Source organism: Dermacentor variabilis, chromosome 3 (genome assembly GCF_050947875.1).
Source record: "Dermacentor variabilis isolate Ectoservices chromosome 3, ASM5094787v1, whole genome shotgun sequence".
Classification (NCBI taxonomy): Eukaryota; Metazoa; Arthropoda; class Arachnida; order Ixodida; family Ixodidae; genus Dermacentor; species Dermacentor variabilis.
The window spans coordinates 43,044,362-43,065,671 of NC_134570.1; the positions used below are offsets into that span (position 1 = coordinate 43,044,362).

Here is a 21,310-nt window from a genome sequence, read left to right on the forward strand (position 1 = left end):
TTTTTTGCTTGACTCCTGCATGATCATTTTTAAAACTGCTACCAGTACATCTACTAACAAGGTTCATGTGAAGCATTTTCACAGTATATGTGCATCTGCCACTAACATATGCCACAATGTAAAATTCTTGGACAAATGTATTTATTGTCTGTGAAGCTGCCAAGAAAGCTTTGTTGAAAACCTTTCAATTTGCTCTGTTCATTTCAATCTGGTAGCGACAGCCAGCACCAATTACAACAAGTCTTTGGTACTTTGCACTTTGTGTGCTGTGAAAAGCTTGTTGCTTTAATACAGTCACTGTCATCCTTCATAAAAATCATGTCTGCCCAACTAGTACCTTGAAGCAGCTGCAAGCACAAGCTACTTCTAATGGGACAATCAACTGGCTTCTTATTTCTGCTTAGAGAGGCCAACATTATGTGTGGCAGTAGAATAGTGATCAACAGTAGTTGAACAAGAGAAGCCTTAGTTTCAAGCCAACATTTCAGCAAGATAACTTTTTTTAGTCTTTACCCCAACAAAGACAGGTACCCTTGTAAAACAACTTCAGGCTGAAGCTTCAGTTTGTGCAGCTACTGTTGACTATTTCAAATCTGTTCTTTTGTGAACCTCTGTCTTGCAAGCAAGACAGCTGTTTTGCTTCTATTTGTTCCGTGAATAAAGATTCAGAAAGTGGAGACTCCTGTCCACACAGGTGAAAGTTGCTTATTCAACGTCTGCACTGTTTTCATGCCCTTTTCACTTTCGTGACAATTTCTGTGGCTTCGGTATTTATCTGCAGAGACGCTCTCTCTGGGAGGTGGCATTCACAAAAGGCATGTCAAGCATGCTTTTGTTTAAACTTCCTGTCTGCTCAAAGCCAAGGGAAAGGTCACAGTACAGTTGCATTATGTGCGGGCTGCTATTGCTCAGTTGGAGTCTTCAAATTAGAGCTGCAACATAACCAGCTGTAGTGTTTCAGTACTGAACGATTTCATATTTGATTTCCCATCGCATGTTGCTGGGAATAGAATGCAAATATGCGTGTCTAGCACTTAGGCGTACATTAAAGAGCCCCAGCATTCAAAATTAATCCATAGTCCTCTACAACAGCACCTCATAGCCCCCCACTGCGCTTTGCAATGTTTAACCCCATACATCAATTATAACGGTTGGGCCTTGAATGACGATGTTTCAGATCACATCCCCAGGCCTACAAGTCTTCACAGCTACTTGCAGTACTGCCAGTTTTGTCTTTCGGAGCTTTTAAATGCTGGAGTCATAATAAGCATTCCACTGTCCAGCTTCAAGTCCGCTCTCACTGTGCGCTCAAAACAGGGGTCTTTCAAAAATGACTGTGCTTGAAGCACAGTTGTGTGTCTCATGCAAGATGACCTGTAAAAAGGTTACTTGTCTTTTTGGGGGCCAGCTGGAGGAACCAAGTGGCTGATCCCAAAAATTATGCTGGAAAGAGAGTCATCTCCAAGCCAATGATGAAGGGTGAAATTATTGTAAAATAAATGGAATGCCAAGAAATATGGCCCCTGAATGTTTCATTACACCACTTTATGTGCACTCCTGCACATAAAGCTGGCACGAAGCTGCAGTCTGTGTTAAAGTGCTGTGTGCCAGTCATAAGCAAGCAGTGATATGCTCCACGAGGGAGGACGGCGCAACCTGCCTTATGACAAATGCACACCGAGCCTACCGGATCACATATGTAGCAAAATTTCACTGGAGCAGCTTAAATCGTGTAGCTTGCTTCCATGAACAGCACTATATACTAATAGCACACTAGTACCGTTTTAGACTATTTCAGTGAATGCAAGCCGCACACAACAGAGATTAGTTTCAGCATTGTTACACTGAAAACAAGGGGATGACGTGTTTAATATTCTCATATGTACATTCTTCGAATGAGTGCAAAGTTGATTTCTTTAGGCATATTGTGAAAAGAAGGCCCAGATGAATTTTCGTTCAAGAGTCTGGCATGTCACCTCCAGGAACCATCTAGGAGGCAAAAAGATAAACACTGTAATAATCACAACAAAGTATTTCAACTTATCTGTAAATGCAACATGGGAAAAAGTAAGCTGCACTACTAACCATCGTAATGTTGTTACCGTTAAGAAGAATTTGGTCGAGTTTCGTAATCCTCCTGCCTTCAGGGGTACTCTCGCTGTAAAGAAACACATTATAACTTCGTTAACACGCTGCCCACGAAAAAAAAATAACTACAAATTTGCCGAAGTAGTAGAATCTACACTTACTATTCCGTAACGTCTTCGAGCACCATATCTATCGCAGGTTACCGTCGTGAAGGAGAATTTCGACAAACCGGCATGAAGTTGGACACAATGAACACGGTTAAACATGAGGGGTTACAACTACTCTTAAAGGATACTGACGAAGTCGTCAAAGCCAAGTAGCGTTCCCACTATCTCTTTGTCACTTTTCATGATAATGTGAATCTTGGATCCGATGCACTTGTCGATCAGCTCTGCAACAGATGACAGTAAACAGAGTTAAAATAGAAAACGGTCGACACGCGCTCGCGAAAGTTGCGCCGCAAAAGGACTCTTGCAAAAGAAACAACTGTACCCAAGGGCAGCAGACTGGATGGGTTTACGGCTGACATCGTCATCTTTTCGATTTACACGACTGGAACTACAACACAGTTTAACAGAACTGCTCACAAAAACGAGCGAAAGACTCCGCGCGAAACGCTTACTTGTCGTTTTGGCTTGCAGCCGCAAACTCGGCTTGACTTGGCACGCCCGCTTCCCCCCCCCCCCCCCAGGTAAACGATGACGATAGATTTGTCAATTGATTTGTCGAGTACTGAAGAGCAATATGAGTTGATACCACAATAATTTATCCAAATAGCGTTTTTAATTTGTGTTGTAACATTTTTGGTAACAATGCAGCCAAATGTAACGAGAAAGTAAAACTTTTACGATTCCGTGTGTCTTGTTTGTAGCCGGTTCAAGAAGCCTTCAGTTGTCTTCGTCTTCATGCGAGGTCACATGAACTGGCAGTCAGGCACACGTGCTGTTCATGTGGATTGTTTACTGCCGGTATAGAACCTTTTTACTTGCGGAATCACCGCCTAATGAATAGCCACTTGAGCCGCGTAAGAGAACCGCTTCGGCCGTGAGATCCAAGGTGAGCGATGGCGAAAATCGCGGATGGTGTGGACCCTGTAGCGGCGCTCGGAGCCGCACAGTTGCTTACGAGGCCTGCGTCCGAGTTCGGCAACGATCCCACCGTCGAATCCCTGTGGGCCATAAAAGCTGTCGAGCACATGGAAGTCTACTTCAACCTGATCAGCGCCGTCGATCCAAAGATCCTCAAGCTGACACCTCACGACGAAGCAATATACAAGGAATTCAGGGAACGGTTCCCCGACTTGGATGTCAAGCATCTCGTGGAGTCCGAAATCAAGACCGAAGAGTCAAAAAAGGAATGGAGGGAATTCTGTCTCAAGTTCGAGAAAGTCGTCGAAGACTTCAACTTCGCCACTCTACTTCGACTAAACAGCGAGAAAGATTACGCTGAAGAAAACACGACGCTCGTTCCGAGGGTGCAGTTCTACGCGATAGAGATAGCGCGGAACAGGGAAGGCTGCAACGACGACGTAAGAAAAAATTATGCGCCAAAGCCACGAAACCGCGAGTGATAATCTGGTGTCGCTCCTAGCCATGGAAATATCTCACTCGATTGCTGTGTTCCTCAAGGACTTCTGTGATCGAGTGCGCGTGACAGACATTCCTCTGATTGAAGCCGTCGGCTGCCCCTCCAACAAGAAGCGTAAGCGCCCGGCGGACTATCGAATTTTCGTTGGAAAACCCGGCCACTCAAATCTGCAGCCGCACTTGCAGCGTCTGGTTCGTGAACTCTTATCTGCGAGCGCGTCGTGGAGTGTGCCTCTTTGCAGTTGCCAGCTCCTGTCACCCTTGTATGTCGAGATTTCCCTGAACCGCGCTGCAGCCTACAGTTCATTGTTTAATTTTATGCTTGGCACACGAGGAGAAAACTGTCAGCAGCAGCGGGGCGGCAGCGAAAATGTGCTGGTATTTGTCCCTCACCCAGATGACTCATTCACAGGAATACGAACTGAAATGTTAGCTGCCTATGCTTCAAGGTGTTATGCTGACAAGAATGTAGATGTTACTATCTATGCCAGCAAGCCACTACATGCACTAGCGCATCATGCTTTCCTTAACGTAATAGCATGTAATGAAGGCTCTCCATACGGGACACATGGAAATGACATGGCTTGCCTGATGAAGTGCACGAAATTTTTTGATGAGGGTGACATGACATTTGATCTTAAGAGCTACGTTGTGAGTGAAGGTGTCGATGTGTCTGGTTATGACGTGCACCTTGGCAAAGTGAGCATTGAAAGCCCTGCATTTTTTATTGCACGTCAACTTGCACGCATCCTCAAAATTCACTGTGACGCTAAGCCTAGCACCGTCCTTGTTGTTGCCCCAGCCTATAAAAGTTTTGTGGTACAACAAGCTGGGCTCTTGTGCTCAATAATGCTTGCCCAGGAACAGCGAAACAGGCCCCAGCCAACAGTGCTTTATCTGATTCATGAAGGAACTTTCGAACTAAGCGACCACACCTTTGATGACTACTTGCAACAGAGGAGGACTTTTGTGACTGGAGCCTTTCACCGTCCTCAAATAGACCTGCTGGCCTCTGCAGGAGGATGCGGTTTTGAAGATGAGTCATCACTGACTGGCAACAACTTACAGGCAGCAATTGATGTGCTTGTGGAAACTGAAGTCGCTTATGAGTTCCTTTCAAGCAAGCAGAATGTCAAGTTGAAGCTGCGTGAGCGCTTAAGCCAGGCAGAGAAGGGCCGTTACGTTTCCCAGTACACATTGGCTAGGATTGCTGCTATACTAAACAAGTACGAGTCGTATGTGAAAGCAGGTAATACTTCATCTTGCATATCGTTCTATCCCAAATTTAGATGTGACTTCCTGAAACTAATTTCACCGCGTTGCTGAACTCAGTGTAGCAGAAAAAGATATACAGAGCCCCGGCCAAGATATCCTCTACAGTTGAATATTTTACTCGAACAACACTCAACCTATGTTGATCGTTACCTGTGTACAACTATATTTTTCCGTATAGTCAGAAGGTTTATTGGAAGTCTATGCTGACGACCTCCTATCATTCCATTAATACTATGACAGTTTCTTGAAATTTTATACTGGTTTATGTAAGCTTAGGTGCATACTTAAAGAATGCTAGGCAGTCAAATTGGCAGAACTCCACAACAGCATCCTTTGTCGCCCACAGCGCAGCTGTTGAGGGTTAAACACGGTCAGTCTAATAAAAAAATCTGCCAAGTTCCCTAAAATCTAAAAAAAAATGAATGCCATCTAGCACCTATAAGCTCGTTTCATCTTTTCACTTGTTAGAGCTCGGAAGGTTCTCTGCTTATCAGAGCATGGACTCCTGAACACGAATAATACTCTCCAGCTCATTGTAGAGAACTGGTGCACAAGAATCAGAAAGTCGCAAAACCAAATCAGCATATTATAGTGCCTAGAAGTGGAAGATGCAAAAGAGTGGTACATATTCTAAGCATGTGACAATCTTTCACACATTTCCATTCTCCAAGGGAGCTTAGGTCAGGTTAGGTTAATCCACTTCGCGGTAGATACGTAGTCTGTGAATGATAGCTTTCTCTTGCAAAATTCGCAGGCTGCCAACGCTTTTTTGCACATTGTCCACTCGGCCAAAGACCGCAAAAACCGTGCACTTTGATCAAAATGCCACTGCTTTTTTTTTTTTTTTTCCTTGGACTTCCAGGCACTTACCCAGCACTGTGCAGTCTGGAAGACGTCGACTTTGACCTGCTCTCCGAAGAGTCAGAATGGCTGCTCTGGCACAGACTGTTGCTGTGCTGCCAGGTGCTCGAAGAACCCATGCCCCGGGTGCTATCCGGCAGCATCAAAGTCGAAGTCAACACGCACGGTCTCCTCAGAGCCCTGGAGGCACTCTGCACAGAGTTCAGTGCCTACTACAGCAAGATCCGTGTTCTCGTTCATCCAGAGCCACACTTGAACGCCACTGTGTTTGCACGAATCTGGCTTATCAAGGCTGTTCAGAAGACGGTGCTTGGTGTACTGAACAGGTTCGGCTTGAAAGGGCTGGACAGAATGTGACTGTTTATTCGCTTATGTAGGGCTACTTTGGTGTGTGAATGTTTCTTTGCTGAACGGACTGGACAGAATGTGATTGCAATACTTTTGTATTTTTTTGTTTTGTTTTTTATGTGAATGTTCCTTTCAGCTGGTGTGTTCATTTCCGATGCTTGAGGTGTTGTTTAATGGGACAGGACAGAATGACGCTGCTGCTGGTTTTCTGTGTGGCTGTTTACTTGGTACGTATTGGGCCATGTGCGAGGTTTCGGTTGCAAGGACTGCAAGAAATTTGCTTGTTACGCAAGTAGGCCAATTTAAAAGACGTACAGATATGTTTCTAAATTGGGCTTTTTGTGTGCATTATGCGTAAATATGACTTTGATGATGTTTTGGGTTGATATTTGAGGTTTATTTTGAAATGGTTGCACAAAATGCTATTGTTTTTACACCGTGCTCCTTTGTGTGTGAATGTTTTTTTTTTTTTCTACAATTTACTGGTAGTAGTTTGATAGTTGAGCTACAGTGGCTCCAAAGGGGTCTGATATGTGAACGGTGCTTGGGCTGGTGAGTGAACGTAAATTTAAAAAAATAAGATCATGGCACCTTTTGCCATTGCAACAGTGTGAGGCGTACAAAGTACGCGCATATAAGTGTGAGCATTCGCTGGATCGCATTGTTTGTATACTTTTATTTCTTGTCACATTGCAATGTGTTGTTCTAAACATACCTCTACACTACATGGATTTTCTTTTTCTTTCATTCCGTGTTGCTCTGCAATAGCAAGCTACAGTCGGGGGAAAGGATGCCGTGGTTACGTGGCCAGTCAGTGCGCAAGACTTATGTCAGCTATTATGCAGAAGCAGCACTGGAGACAGTGCGCTTGAAATGCACTGCAGCGAACTGAGAAATTTAATTAAAAACAGCAACTTATTTTGCAGATAGAACTACACATAGTTGTCTCAAAACAGTTAAGAAATGTGCAATTCAGTTCATTTGTAAATTTTGTTAGCTCTTTGTTAGGGTATTGTGTTAGGGTATTGTGTCTGTCCTCAATGGGATAGCTTAAATCAGTTTTAAATCACTGCAGTGCTTGTGGAATCTTGAGCAGCTTGTGGTAACCTAAGCGATCTGCTAATATGACTTAGAACGTGCAAACACACTTGCATACTTATTTAAGTTATCTTGTAATGTTCTTTCCATGGTGCTGAAAAAAAATGAACCTGTTCACAATAAAAGGGTTCATAACAACACAGGCTTTAAAGTGAAGCTTTCTTTCCAAACCCTCCCGGACTTTCCGACTGTTGCTGCCTGCTGGCTGGGTGCCGCTGCTACAAAAAAAGTTTAATCATGCGCTTGATGTTGGGATCAAGCCTTGGTTCTCCCGGGAAGTACAGCAGCCCTATGCTCTAACCATTAGGCCACAATTACATGAATACTTCTATCGTGCATACTCCAACTAGCCTCTTTGAGATGATCACTGCGTGTTGATGATGATGATCTCCATACTGTGACACGTACCCACAACAGGGGATCGGCAAAGATCATTTAAAATAATAAAAAAAATGAAGAAATACAAACATTATAGGAGGTGTAAAATTGCATAGTACTGGTGCACGAGAACACATGCGCATGCGGCAGTTTCCATTACGCCAAAGATGCAGGAATGAAATAGGCAGCAAATTTACAGCATTTCAGTAATCACTTCACGCAAATTCCAAAATGTGCATTGTATCTGCATAATCTTTTTATTGTGTGTTGCATAAGGCATTGAGAGCACCCACTCTAAAAAAAAGACTAATCATAAAGTGTGAGCACAGCTAGATGAGTGCAAATTAGATCAAGTGCATGGATTTATGCATTTCAATGCTCTCGCCATATAGATGGAGGCATCACTTGACAGCTGAAATACAGGACCATGAGTCAATGGGAAAAGATGCCAACTTGCCTATTACACGTTACAAGCATTTTGATTGCATGAGCATGGCAGAAGCATCAATTAAATTGGGCTTAGCCACCCAAAAGCAACTCAAGGGCTATGAGAGCATTGAGGGGGAGTGGGGCTTCAGATTAATTTAACTGCCTGTGGTTCTTGTCCACCCAAAGCATGGTACACGGATGGTTGCATTTCAATGGGGTGTGAGATGCAAAAAAAATCCCGAGTACTTATACTTTCTTCACACATTAAAGAACCCCAGGTGGTCTACTATGGCATCCCTCGTAATCCACTGTGCAGGTTCTGGATGTTAAACCCCCGAAATTTAAATCAGTGTTTTCGCACTCCACGCTCGCTGAAATGCATCCACTCTGGGTGGGAATCAAACCTGCAACCTACATTCCACTCGGCAGCAGAATACTACTGCCACTGGGGTACCCTGGCGACTGGCAGATTCTTTCATGGCACTAAACAGTGAAAGCCACCTGTATAAAGTGAATATGTCAAATGGGAAAAATTCTGCTTAAATTGTCCTACCGGCATAGAAAGTTAATGGGGTGAAGGGATCCAAGAAATGGTGCCATTGCTGTCCACGCCCCACAAACTTTTTTGACAATATACACAGTAAAACATTTCAGAACTATCGGGCAATGGCCACTATATTCACAGGGTATTTTGTTGCTGAAACTTATTCCCGCCAGCATCTATATGCAACAAATTTAAAAAGCAAAAGTTTTCATGCCTAATTCACAGAAATCAATCGCAAGGCAGTTTCGATTATCTTCAAGGTCTGTTAAGCACTCCCACATTTGTATTTTCTAATCTGCTAGGTCCTGCACCTTGCACTTTGATATGGCAACATCATTCTTGCATCTAGGCTGCTCAAAGAAAATGATCTTTAGATGTAGGAGAACTGCTTCTTGAAAGCCTGCCATTCACATCGCGTAGAAATGCACTACGGTGGGCCACATTTCAAATCCTTTATTTTCTCTTGTTAAGGCAACATATTAGAAAATTCAGTTCAAACTGTACACCGGGACAGGCACGCCGAGTATTACTCAGCAGGAAAGGCTGTTCATTGAATAAGTTTGCTTAACATTAAAATTGGGCACATGAACTCAAAAGCAGCAGTATATCTGCTCGACAGTACTACACAGACATATCCCCCCCCCCACCCCCCATTTTGTCATTTTATGCAAAAGAACCACCAATACGAAAGGTAACACCAGACTTTCATTTACAGCCAGATAATTTTCTTGTCCCTATGCTCAGATAAAAAAATGTTCCATTTGGCAGGTCGCATCCAACACGAAAATGGTGCACGAAATAGTAGTGCAAATATGTTCCGATTCACACCTTTATACGAAATGCTATTTCGAACACTGATTAAAGGCTGACTGCAAAATAAATTTCACATTGGCTAAATTTGTTAGAAAATGAGTAATATGTACCGCTAAACCAATTTTTGCAAAGCCGCAGCGCATTTCATCGTACAGCTTTCTTATCACTAGCCTTTCAATTGCACCTAAGCAGACAGTGTGGGCACCTGTTGGTGTCGCTATGGTGCCAGTCACAGCATGCTGCATCCAAAATTATTTAGTGCGCACCGCGGGCGCTTGGAGGGAGTTGTTTTGCCATGCATGAAGAACCAGAGAGACCAATGGGAGCACGCGGTAGTTCCAAGAACCTCAACAGCAAGAGGGCTCATCGCCACAACCTGCGGCAGCCACAGTTTCGACGCTACATGGCAGCGTGGTCTCTGGATTACAGGGCTGAGCCGTCGCAATGTTGGAGGTCATGCTGAGGAAACGCGTGCTAGGTCATGCGCCGCTTCTGGTGAGCAGTAATGGCGATCTTTTCTTGTTTCTGTTGTTCAGTTTCATGACACTTCTGCTCGTATTTCAAACTTCATGTTTTGCACAGAGGCACCTCTACAACATGATATTAGACTAGGCTTTTTATGCTGTCCAAAATTTTGTTGCAGTTGGCCTTTTAAGTGTTCCTTTCCATATTGGTATATCTAAAAAAACGGTTCTGCAGATCTATGCCAATCTGAGCAACAATTACATCAAAGACAGTAAAGGTGTGTAAGCAAGTTCTCGCACACTGTCGGTAGCACTAGAAGTCTGTTTGCTGGCTGTTCTTGGTGATGATTCATCACCAAAAATACCAGGTCATACGGCCGCTACAGGCTGTCCATGCATTGCTACACACCGTCGGCTTTCACGGCTGCATCTGTAACTTCAAGCTGACCTCCAATACGGAGCCATTGAAATGTGACATAAGAAACAAAAGTAGCAAATTATTAGCTAAAGAAGCATGTGAAAATCTTTTTGTGTATTCGAATGAGGTATAGACGAGGTAACTTTTATTTCATGATTGATAATGTTTCAAAGCGTAAATTCGATACTCTAATGCAGGTTTCGTTGTTGGCTATTTGATTTGACATTTGATACTGAGCAAGCCATCGCACGCTATCACCACACAGAAACTGTTGTCGAAGACTCCTTAACAGCTTTGCCATGTAAATTTGACAAATCGTAACAGCAATGTACTTTTATGAACTGCTTTTATAGACAAGTTTAACTACTAAGCTGACCACATTTCACTTGGCTTGATCAGTTGATGCAAAGCTGCAATGAAAGCACCAATTATGATTCTTAAGTAATGGTCACAAACAAATGAGCACAATGTGTGAAGCTCTCCATTCATATAAGGAGAGCTCACTGGTAGTTCCCGCGCCAAGTATGTCAGCTGGCACCTAATATACCGTGTAGGCTACTTTGGCATGTAATTGTTAAGTTTGGCAAGTGCACAGTAATAATTCTACTGGAGTATGCAGCGACCAAATGTGGATGATTCACTTACTTGTTAAAACATGTATTCTGTAAAGCATAGGAACACTAATGAAAACTCTTCTTTCTTTTCTCTGAAGCACATTTCATATTTGCATGCAAACTAGAAACATATTCGATTTGCTCTTAACATGATGCAGTTCACAGGTATGCAGTAGTGTGTTTTTGTAGCAGTGATTTAAAGTAGTAGCCTGGTACTGTAGTTCTCTCTCTTTTTTTAACACCCTAAATTAAATGTCAGGTCTAAATTAAAAATCTGCTCTCGACAGCAATTAGAGTAGGTTTCTTTTCCAAACGAAACAAATGTCATTCAAATCAGTTCATATATGGGATAACATAAGCTATATCTCCACTTTACATGTACTTGAACAGGCCAATCTGAGCTGGCACCCGGCTAAGCCTGTTTCATGATTAATTTCCACATATCAGATGAGGCTCCCTGGGCTGGGATTATCGGCATTATGTTCTGTATGACACAACATGTAAGCAGTCGCATTATATGCAATACACAGAGTAACAAGAACCAGTAACAAGTGCTGCTTTTTTTTATAAGAGTAACTTTTATAAGAACATTAAACTTGCAAATTTCTGTGCTATCATAAGTGTAACGACACCAAACCAACAAATATCTGTGCTATCATAAGTGTAAAAAATGTACTTAGCCATCACTGTAACATGCCATGAAACACCATATAGTTTCACTGCAAAACTGCAGCTAGCATATGTTTTACCACACCGCAAAGGGTAACTTTTCTGGTGGTGAAAATGGAGAGGAGATAAATGGTGGAATGAATTTGGGCTTAAACAGTATCAGAAAATGAGCTCGCCATTCATTGAAAACTGATTGCAAGGATAAGAGTTTTAAGTTAGCCCTTTTAGTGCCGGTAGATTCCAGACAGACTGAGATTTTTTTTAACTTTTTTTAGAAAGGTAGTATCTTGCCAAAGCTGTGTAAAATACAGAAGTTAGCTTGATGGTATAGACCATTTATTAGTGTTCTATGTTAATTTTGTGAAATGTTATGAGAGTGAAGCAGCGCCAGTGAACAGCAGTTATGTGGACAGTCTATAGATAGTGCTGTAGTTTTCACACCAAACAGGCTGGCGTTAGGTAAGATCACAGTGGCACATTAGAGAGGGAAGCCATCCTGGCAGGCAGTAGGGAATAAAGCGTGGTTGCAAGTGCACTATGCGTGACATTGTCGTTGATTTTAACATCATACTCTCCAGATGAACTACACAAACGTTTAATTACAGCTAAAATACTATAAAGTTCCCTCCTCATAATCTGTACGCTTTGAATCGTAAAGGTTTGAAGAGATATCACATGAAACCAACAAGTCGATGCTTACAAACGAGTGCTGAAATGGCAGATAGTTCTCTGCCAATAAAAATGAAGATGCGTCACTGAATATGTATGTCGGAAGGTGCACATGCTTGTGAAGACCTTTAATAAATCACAAGTTCCTTTCTACCTTTCTACTTAGCACTGGCTGACAGACTTTCTTTGAAAGTACTCATTCACCCGCAAGCATCTGTACAGAGTAAAGATTCAGCTCTTTTCATTGAATGCACTGTGCGGGAGATGACATCAACTATCAGATCAATAAAGATCCAGCTCCATTTGTGAAGTGCTTCCCGTTACACATAGATAAATCAATAGTCAGAATACAAGGCCATATTGTAGTGAACTTTTCAGATTCATACCAACTTATGCGTGCAGTAGAAAAAGAATTATCTACGTGCTCATAAGCATATGCAGTAACTTCCAACTATGGTAAACAAAACACTCCCACTCAACTAACACACTGCTTGATGTGATAGTGAAAAACATTTCACATGCCCAACAGCTGTTATGTCAATCAACTCCTAATGCCCTATATATCACTAATCAGCAAAGAAGTAACCACACACTGCAAAAGCCACAAGCTGATTAAAACAAGGCGTTTAAAGCACTTACTAACACCCTATATCACTAGTCAGCAAACCAGCGACTACTGCTTCAAAACCCACAAGCCACTTAAAACAAGATGTAGTGAAGTGCTTCAAGTCAACTTAAGCACGTCGCGAACAAAGAATTTGGTTTATAAGCACCCACGTTTACACAAACCTCGAATCCCTGTAAGCAAAACACACCTACAGCTGATTGTATCATGCTAGCAGACATGCCAGTGACAGAAAATTCACATGTCTAACAGCAGTTCGGTAAATCAATGCTTAATGCCCTACATATATTTATATATGTATTGCTAATCAGAAAATCAGAGAAATGAGACAAATAAAACGAGGTGTAGTGAAGTGCACACACCTTTAGTGCCCTTACATAGACATGTTCTGCCAGGAGCATTAGAAATAAAGAAACCTAGCAAGTGATGCAAAATGAGAGGCTTTGAGCAAGAAAAGATGTATATATAAAAAAACAAGCAAAGCAGCTTTATCTCATTTATACAGTTTGAATATCACACGCATATGCCAGCAACGCAGTGCATGTAGTATGAAAATAACGGCTCAAGCCCTGTACACTGAACTTGTCCATTGCACTTCCGTACACAACGAGCAGTCAGAGAAGGGAATGGAGGCAAATTATGAGAGCAGAGGTGCACGGGTGGCGCTCAGGTAGTGTCCAGTCGAATCGTCCTCAATTTCTGCCGGTCTGCTAAGATGCAGGCCGCCTCGTTGGACCCGCCGCAGTAGTGCGACGACGAGAAGACGGTCAGCAACTTGCCTTTCTGCTGCACCTGCAGCAGAAGGGCACGACAAAAAGTTTCACTGGTCGGTTATGTCACAGTATTAGCTTTATTGCAGAAACGCTCTTAGGCATAAGCGCACAACGGGGCAGGGAGGGGCACACAAGAAGACCACATGCAAAATTCGTAAAGTAGGCCGCCCTGGAAAGTTCTTTTTTTTTTCAATGGAAACACTAGCTTCCCCAACTACCTTTCTATTACAGATGTAGTGCGTCTGGTAGTAAGCACTGAAGGCATGTAGCTTCGGTCAACTTCAATGCACCTTTTTACATTTCATTTCCTCCCTTTGTGCGGGGTGGGTGATAAATGGGCTACATATGCACGGGGTTGCCCACTAACAGGCATCCCTGTGCCTTTGTAAACACTCCTTAAGGTGCTCGGCACAGCAGAGTTTGGCCTAGAGTGTATCTACCACATCTGCGTTGTTGTACTAGTGCTGATTTAGGTGTGAACTCAGGAGAAATTGCGGGAGCTGCATCTGTCACCACAGGCAGGTGCAGTGAAAAGGAGTCTGTGCCAAAAGCTAGGTGTGCAGACTGCTGGACATTTGACCAAGCAAGGCACAGCGCGGTAGCAGTCAAATACTTTCAAGCAAATCATTGATTACATGTAACTGAGTTGGCTGCTAATTACACAAAATATGTACAGAGCGTACATAAGCTGGAGACGTTTTTCTGCGGTGCTCATTACATTTAAGCACCTAATGTAAAAGAAACACATCTCTCAAACATAAAATCTGAAAAGAGGAGACATAACACATGGCATCTGGGCACACTACCATGGCCAAATATTCATCACAGTGCTACTGTTGGTAGCTGAAAACAAGTGCGGTGGACAAAAACGTTGCTCAACACTTTCTAAGTGGCCCATTTTAAATATATCCCACAATGTGTGTGACCATTCATGGTTAAAGTCTGCCAAAGCCAATCTACATACAACACTATGTGCTGCTACTGCAGTTCAATGTTGTAAGCAGAAACACGACACAAGTTCCGCTTAAGTCTTTCTTATAGACCAACATAACGACAATAACAGGCGATGCTATATAGTGGAAAGGTTCCTTCCAGCCTCATGTTCTATACCACAAGAATGGCCACCAGCATTAATGGCAGTTTCATACTACAAAAACTATAGTGTCACATCCAAAACTCGATCAGTTCATCCTATTTGCTCGTTTGACACAGGAAGAGAAATGGTCTGAACTTCTAATCAAAAGGACAGCAATTAAAACTTGCTGCCATGCAAGACTGAGGTAATGAGCTCCACATTCACTTGATCAATTTATTTTCTAGCACACATCTGCAGCACAAAGGAGAAGTTCCCCCACCTGAAATCCAGCCTGCTGGACCTCGTGTGCCCGGACGACGTGTGAGAGCTCGTTGCGGGTGAGGAACTCCTCGAGGGCCTCTGCGCTGAACATGTGTGCTGTGCCTCGCTTCATGTTGGGCACAAAGTCTCTCTGCTGGTCTGCTTCAGTGCTGAAATGTGGACAGTGACACACAGCGGGACAGTTTCACTGGGTGCACAATCCTCGCTCTGTGTCATCCTCATACCATGCTGCCAATATATAAACAGTTTGGGCAGGCTGGATGCCTGCGTGAAGCAGATGTTTATTTCATTAATTTCACGCTGAGGACACTGTATCAAGAAAGAAGGTCCAAGAGCTTCTAACCCAATTGATGGGCATGGAAGCTGCATTAAAAAAAGAGCGCCTTCATTTTATAGCAGTCAACAGTACATTTTACAATAACGCGGGGCTGCACACAGCTAGGCAAAAGGCTGCAATAATATTGCACTGGCAATTCAAAATATAAAGTGGAAAAGAAACAGTAAGGAAAGTAGTTGCAGAACAAATATATACATAGCATAGCGTCAGAACAAACCTATGCCTCTTTAGTAAAAGAAATTAAGTACCCATTTCCTATTTCCAGCGTCCGGAAGCCATGGTCCCAAGGCGATTCCAGCCAAACACTGCCTTCGGGCTGCCTGACTGCACCGGCGCTTTCTGCTTTGTGCACTTTCTATGAGGCCAACAACGTCTTCATGACAGGTGTGACAGCGCCAGCCGTGCTGTGAGTAGGGCTCTACAACACTTAGCGTAAGTTCTGCGGAAGCTAATGTGGTCATATAAATTTGCCACTTCACCTGCTTCATGGTGAAGTTCTTGGTCTACAATATCTCTTACAGAGCAATTTCTTCATATGTTAATGCTAAAGTTATAACCTGTGGAGCTAATGTATCTTTAGGGTTCCATTATGTTTTGATTGTGAGTGCGAAAATGGTGTGCTCATACAAATGTGTCACTGCGTTCGTTTTGTGCCGATTATGTTCGGATTTGCAACTTCTTCCACGTAATAACTTGTTCATGTATTGTCACTAGCATATTGATATGCGTACTAGTTCAGCTCTATCTTGTGACCGCATTTCACCAGCTAACAAATGTTGAAAGCTATTGCTAGGTGCAAGACGCACCTCTCTGCATAGGAAGTTTCTCAAAAGTCATCGCTGGTTTTAGCTGTTGTCTATGTTTTTGCCAAGCCTTTTGTAATCAGATTGCATGTGCAATGCGGTTAGCGTTGTACATTCTAAAACTTACGTGAGCACCAGAGATTGAGCTGGAAGGTTCAATGAGTCATGTATAAATATCCTGCGCATCTGAACGGCAGATCAGATTTTCACCGACTGCCAACTGTGCTCACCGCTACCGTTGTGCTTTGAGTGTAACATGTTTTCTTCTCGGCACAGGTTTGCCCAATAGAGAGTTAGTTTCCCGATTCACGGTTTTTGGAGTGTTTATTGTCACTACAACGCGACTATATGAAGTTAATGTTACAGTGAATTACATAATGCACACCTATTTCTATCTTTTGCATATAATGCACTATCATTTGTTCGTGAATGCAGGCAGTGAAAAAAAAAAGCACGAGCCATTCTATTTTGTGAAGAGAGATGACCAGCGAAGCTGTTTAGCGCACAACACAGAGGTGACATTGAATTTTGAACAAAGGTACGAACACATTTATTGCGCTGGTCTATGGTCATTCATTCATTCAAATAACTTTATTCAGTGCCCTGCGATTTGGTGGAGTGGGGTGACGATATAATTTACTCGCATAATGATCGCGTAATGATTTTTTTTCTTTCCCTTGTAATGATCGCACCCTGAACTTGTCACAGCGACATGTCGTGTGCCAAGTCTAGCTAATGATGATTGCACTTACCATCTGTTGAATGCTACGCGAACGACTCTTGGAGGACATACCAAGCAGTCTGCATGCACCCAACATTCTTAACCAGATGCCCCATTTCATTCCTTTCATCACTTTCCGCACTTCCAAGAAAAGAAAGCTACAACCAAACTTGCCTCGGCTTGATTATTTGTAGGCTTCACAATGGTTTTGGTCAACAACAACAACATAAAGGGCGCGTTTCAATTCTTCTCGTCAGCACTCGTGGGCATGCAAAAAATCGCGAGCGGAAACGATAGTGGCCACGTTACCACTGATACGTTAAATGTGTACCCTATTCATACGCCGACGCTTGTAACGCAGCTAAGATATTCGCCCACCCTTAGCGGAAACATGCCGTATTAGGGTATCAGTGAAGACGAATGCCGCAGTTTCCACAGCATGCCCGCCATGTGTTTCTGTCACTGGCTGCTCTGTTTCTGTCCCCTCAAAGAGGACATGGCTATGTTATTGTTGCAAACTTGACGATATTAATGATAGTATTCATTACTGATACGGAAGGAACTGTTTCAATGAGCATAATGTACTCACGAGAAGAAAAATAATCGCGTTCGGCGCGTTCAGCTTGCTCCCCCGACTGCCATTTTTGTTTTGGTGTCCCGCACTGACAGCGGCAGCCGCCTGCTTGTCATTTCGCAGCAAATGCGGGATGAAAAAAGAAAATGTTTCTTTTCATGGGAAGTTTAACCGGCGTAATAATCGCACCCCTGAATAATTTGCGCCAATTTTTTTGACAAAAAAGTGCGATCGTTATGCGAGTAAATACGGTAGGTATGCACACACATTTACGTATCACCTCTGTTATTAAATGTGTCCGTCACTTAAGACAATGAATGGCTCATACCCCCTTAAGCAATGACTCATACCCCCATAAATACGGCCTCCCCATTACAACAGAAGAGAAGTGAAATTTTACAATGCAATGTGGAGCAGCAAGGGAGCCGGCTCTGGAAGTTGACGAAGACGACAAATACGTGAGCAGTGGTACGAGTGCGGTTACGCCGAGGGGCGCCAATGAGCCAGCTGTGGAATACAACGATGCTCGAGCCGTTGTTCATGATAATAGTTTTTTGCATAACAGAGCCAGCTGTAGAAGATGACGACGACAAATGTGCGATCAGCGGCGCGAGTATGTTTGCGTGGTTGGCGCCGAGAATTTTTTAACAGTCCATTTTGAAAAAGTTGTGCAAAATACTTTTTCAAACACATCTGTCCTTATCCCCTTCTGCCTGGGACCTCTTTGGGTCCTAGGTGTGACAAGGGTAGTTCAAGGGCCCTTTACAAGACCCCGAGCCCACAGGGGTATGTGCCATTGAGCTGGGACCCTTTCTGCACTATCATAATGATTGGCCCACATGATGATAGTTCTTTCCTACGCACGTCACAAAACACTGGAAACTAGCTTAAGACAGCTCCACTGCAAAAAAAGCCACGGGTTATCCCTTCTGAGCGAGCACAGTGTGCTTGCATGTAAGAAAGCTGAAGCAGAAAATCCGAGGAGGAGGAAGAGAAAGTTAGAGTATAGCAGGTGCTCTGACGGACGGCTGACTGTCTGTTTGACTCACCACATATACAGACAACTGTTAATTCGACCCTGACAGGACCGACAAACTTGATCGAATTATATTCTGTCTCGAATTCAACAAGATGCAGAAGAAACGTCAAGACAAAGAGTTGATTCATTTGGCAGTATTTGCCTTATTCTAACACACCCCTGTATCAAATGTGCGCCTGCTTCCTATGTGTCCAAAGTAGAAAACTAACGTACTGATAACATTAAAGCTCCTAAACAAAGCATAAATCTAACGCGCACACAATTTTCGCCAGAAAAATGGGCAAAGCTCTAATATGTGTTGCACAGTGGTGGCTGATTTCTTAAAATCAGCTTGACTCGAGGTATCTTCAAGTCAGCTTTGCAGCAATACAGTCGTGTTATGCGGCAAAGCATACAAAGATGGTTTTTCGGCTTGATTTTTATGGGCAAAAAAAGGTGTGCATTACATTAGGGTAAATACAACAATCAAACGTTGCGAGCTACCGTTACTGCTTGAAATGTTCTTTTGGCAAGCACAGCTACTTTCGACGTGGGATGACGTGTTCAATGCATTCCCTGTCCCTTAAGCTCTGCCGAGACAGACGCTGCCAGAAAAGGCATTGCTATGCGGTCACCATAGGGGTCAGGCACGTGCATGTTGATGGGTTAAGTTCTAATTATCCGGCGAAGGCCAATTTTAGGATCAGAATAATGAAAGTTTCGGCCAATAGGAATGCAAGGGCGCCGGCTGGGACCTTCGGTCGGGATCAAACTAATCGAAGAGTCAAATTAATGGAAGTCTTCTGTATAACTTAATGTGGCATACACGCATAACTACGTGGTCTACGTGATCACTGTATAACTACACTAGTAGATGTCGCACGGAAAGCAAATGAAGTGTCCTTACGAAATGGGGTCACTCCACATGAGTTCCCAGGCAAGTGAAGACTGGCTTTCGGGATCGTTCAGTGGCTTTGGTATCTGGTTTATCGCAGCTAGGTAGCCACCGCCAAGCCATGGAGGAGGGATGCCTCCATGCACGCAGAATACCTACACAGAAGCACATAAAAGATTTCGATCTCTGATTGCCAGTAACAAACCTGCTGTCAACCGTAAGCAGTTTTCTGGAACACATTGAGGCAAGACTTCCTGCTTTGGAAAACTGCACTCTACTTTGTCTTGAAAGCAGGACATTTATTCCCATCTTTTTAAGGCAATAACAAAGCAACGAAGTTGACAGGAAAATTCACTATCCAACAACCTAGCCATTGCTGCTGTAGCGCTGTAGCACTTGTGTTAAATCTGATGCTATAATGTTGATGCATTCCATTTCCACCACTCACCAAAGAGACATTTCACAAGGACAGGTTCACAACAGTATTAAATTGACTCGTTGCAACCTCAGGCATGAAAAGATAAACCAAATATAAAGTAACATCCCAGACTAATTTTGAAGCTAGCATAACAAAAATTACCTTCCTAGATACTTAGACAATACAAAGCTAAACATTGATATAACGAAGTTGGCAACATTGGAACATTATGTCGTTATGTCGAAATTTCGTTATAATAAGATTCAACCTTTTATACAAATAAGTACAGTCACCAACCGATTTTTCTTGGATGGAAGGGGGCGTAAAAGCTTGCGGATTATTGGAGTTTAAAGGGACACTAAAGGCAAATACTAAGTCGACGTGGACTGTTTAAATACCTTTCCAGAAACCTCGCAACGCTTGTTTCGTGCCAAGAAAAGACTTAGTTTACAAGAAAATTGCATCTGAAGGGTGTGAATACCTTTTTCGTCATTCAAATCTCCCGCCACCCAACCAGAGGAGTGGTGAGTGACGTTGCATATGCCATCACCACCCTTTGCTGCCGTCGGTGAGTAAAACGGCGCCTGACAGACGGCGGCACCGAGCCAAGAGAGAGCAGCGCATTTGCCGCTGCAGCTGCTTTTCAGTCAAGTGACGTAGACCAATCAGGCATCCCGCGACATGACGTGGAAGTTGGATTCTCTGCTACTTGCAGTTTGTGCAAGTTTTGCAAGCCAGCATAAACACTGCAGCACTACGCGATCAGGAAAGTGCTGAAACGCGAAAGCGTGAGCGGCGCAGAGTTGAGTGAAAACGAAACCTTTCGACTTCCCGCGTCATTGTCAACGGTAATTTCAATGAGTTCTTTTTTCTAAACATGAAATGGAACTGGACAAGTAGCATTTTATTTGATCTTATAGTAGAATACGAGGATGTCTTTTGCAACGAGTAGTTGAATACTAGTGACAGAATTTAACTGAGGAGTGCTTTCGTCATCGGGCAAGTCCCGGGGGAGTCTTCAATCATGTCTTGCATTTACCTTGATTTCTCGATTATTAAGGCTCTGTTCGCGATAACATTGACGCCTTAGAGATCCTCGAGCACTAACCTATCACTTTAGCTTAAGTTAGCATTTGCCTTTAGGGTCCCTTTAATGACAAAAAGAATTCATTTTGTTGAATTTCAGAGTCGGGGAGCAAAGATGTGGTTTCATGCTGTCGACAATAGATTCATATCGGCGGCAGGAAGCGAAGTCTACGAAGCTTTCATGTCCGATTGATAGTGCTGCCTGCAGTAAAACAACACTATCAGTGGACTGATCTCCACAACAATGCAGGATCAAAACTCGTCGAACCCTCCAAAGAAAGTTTTGTTTCAAAATCGCATGAAATTGAGGCAGCAGGTGACAACCCTTACTTACTTAAATTTGCGACATTGGGCAGATGTGTCATGCCCAAGAAATCAAGCAAGATCTGATATGGCGTCTGAAGTTTCAGTAACCATTATACATTGTCTCTAGTATTAGTTGCAGTTTA

General features: G+C 43.1%; 4 protein-coding genes across 4 annotated transcripts in view; 2 read left to right on the forward strand and 2 right to left on the reverse strand.

Moving 5' to 3' along the window:
- Positions 1-1,850: 1,850 nt before the first annotated feature.
- LOC142575459 (U6 snRNA-associated Sm-like protein LSm5) lies at positions 1,851-2,745 on the reverse strand. The gene is made up of 5 exons (XM_075684841.1): positions 2,581-2,745; positions 2,384-2,479; positions 2,250-2,277; positions 2,086-2,158; positions 1,851-1,989 (listed from the first exon to the last, which is right to left on the reverse strand). Exons 1-5 carry the CDS (start codon positions 2,621-2,623, stop codon positions 1,957-1,959), a joined length of 273 nt encoding a protein of 90 aa, XP_075540956.1. The 5' UTR covers positions 2,624-2,745; the 3' UTR covers positions 1,851-1,956.
- Positions 2,746-2,979: 234 nt separating this feature from the next.
- LOC142575464 (protein PBDC1) lies at positions 2,980-3,658 on the forward strand. The gene has a single exon (XM_075684847.1). The coding sequence runs from the start codon at positions 3,152-3,154 to the stop codon at positions 3,656-3,658; it is 507 nt and encodes a 168-aa protein (XP_075540962.1). The 5' UTR covers positions 2,980-3,151.
- Positions 3,659-3,680: 22 nt separating this feature from the next.
- Positions 3,681-7,394, forward strand: LOC142575461 (DALR anticodon-binding domain-containing protein 3). Its single transcript, XM_075684843.1, has 2 exons — positions 3,681-4,923; positions 5,812-7,394. Exons 1-2 carry the CDS (start codon positions 3,681-3,683, stop codon positions 6,165-6,167), a joined length of 1,599 nt encoding a protein of 532 aa, XP_075540958.1. The 3' UTR covers positions 6,168-7,394.
- Positions 7,395-9,045: 1,651 nt separating this feature from the next.
- Positions 9,046-21,310, reverse strand: part of LOC142575460 (uncharacterized) — a 38,648-nt gene continuing 26,383 nt past the window's right edge. Inside the window, exons 15-17 of the mRNA XM_075684842.1 lie at positions 19,370-19,512; positions 15,008-15,158; positions 9,046-13,671 (exon numbers count right to left, since the gene is read on the reverse strand). Of these exons, the coding sequence (XP_075540957.1) occupies positions 13,546-13,671; positions 15,008-15,158; positions 19,370-19,512 (420 nt within the window). The 3' untranslated portion in view covers positions 9,046-13,545. The remainder of the gene's footprint in view (positions 13,672-15,007; positions 15,159-19,369; positions 19,513-21,310) is intronic.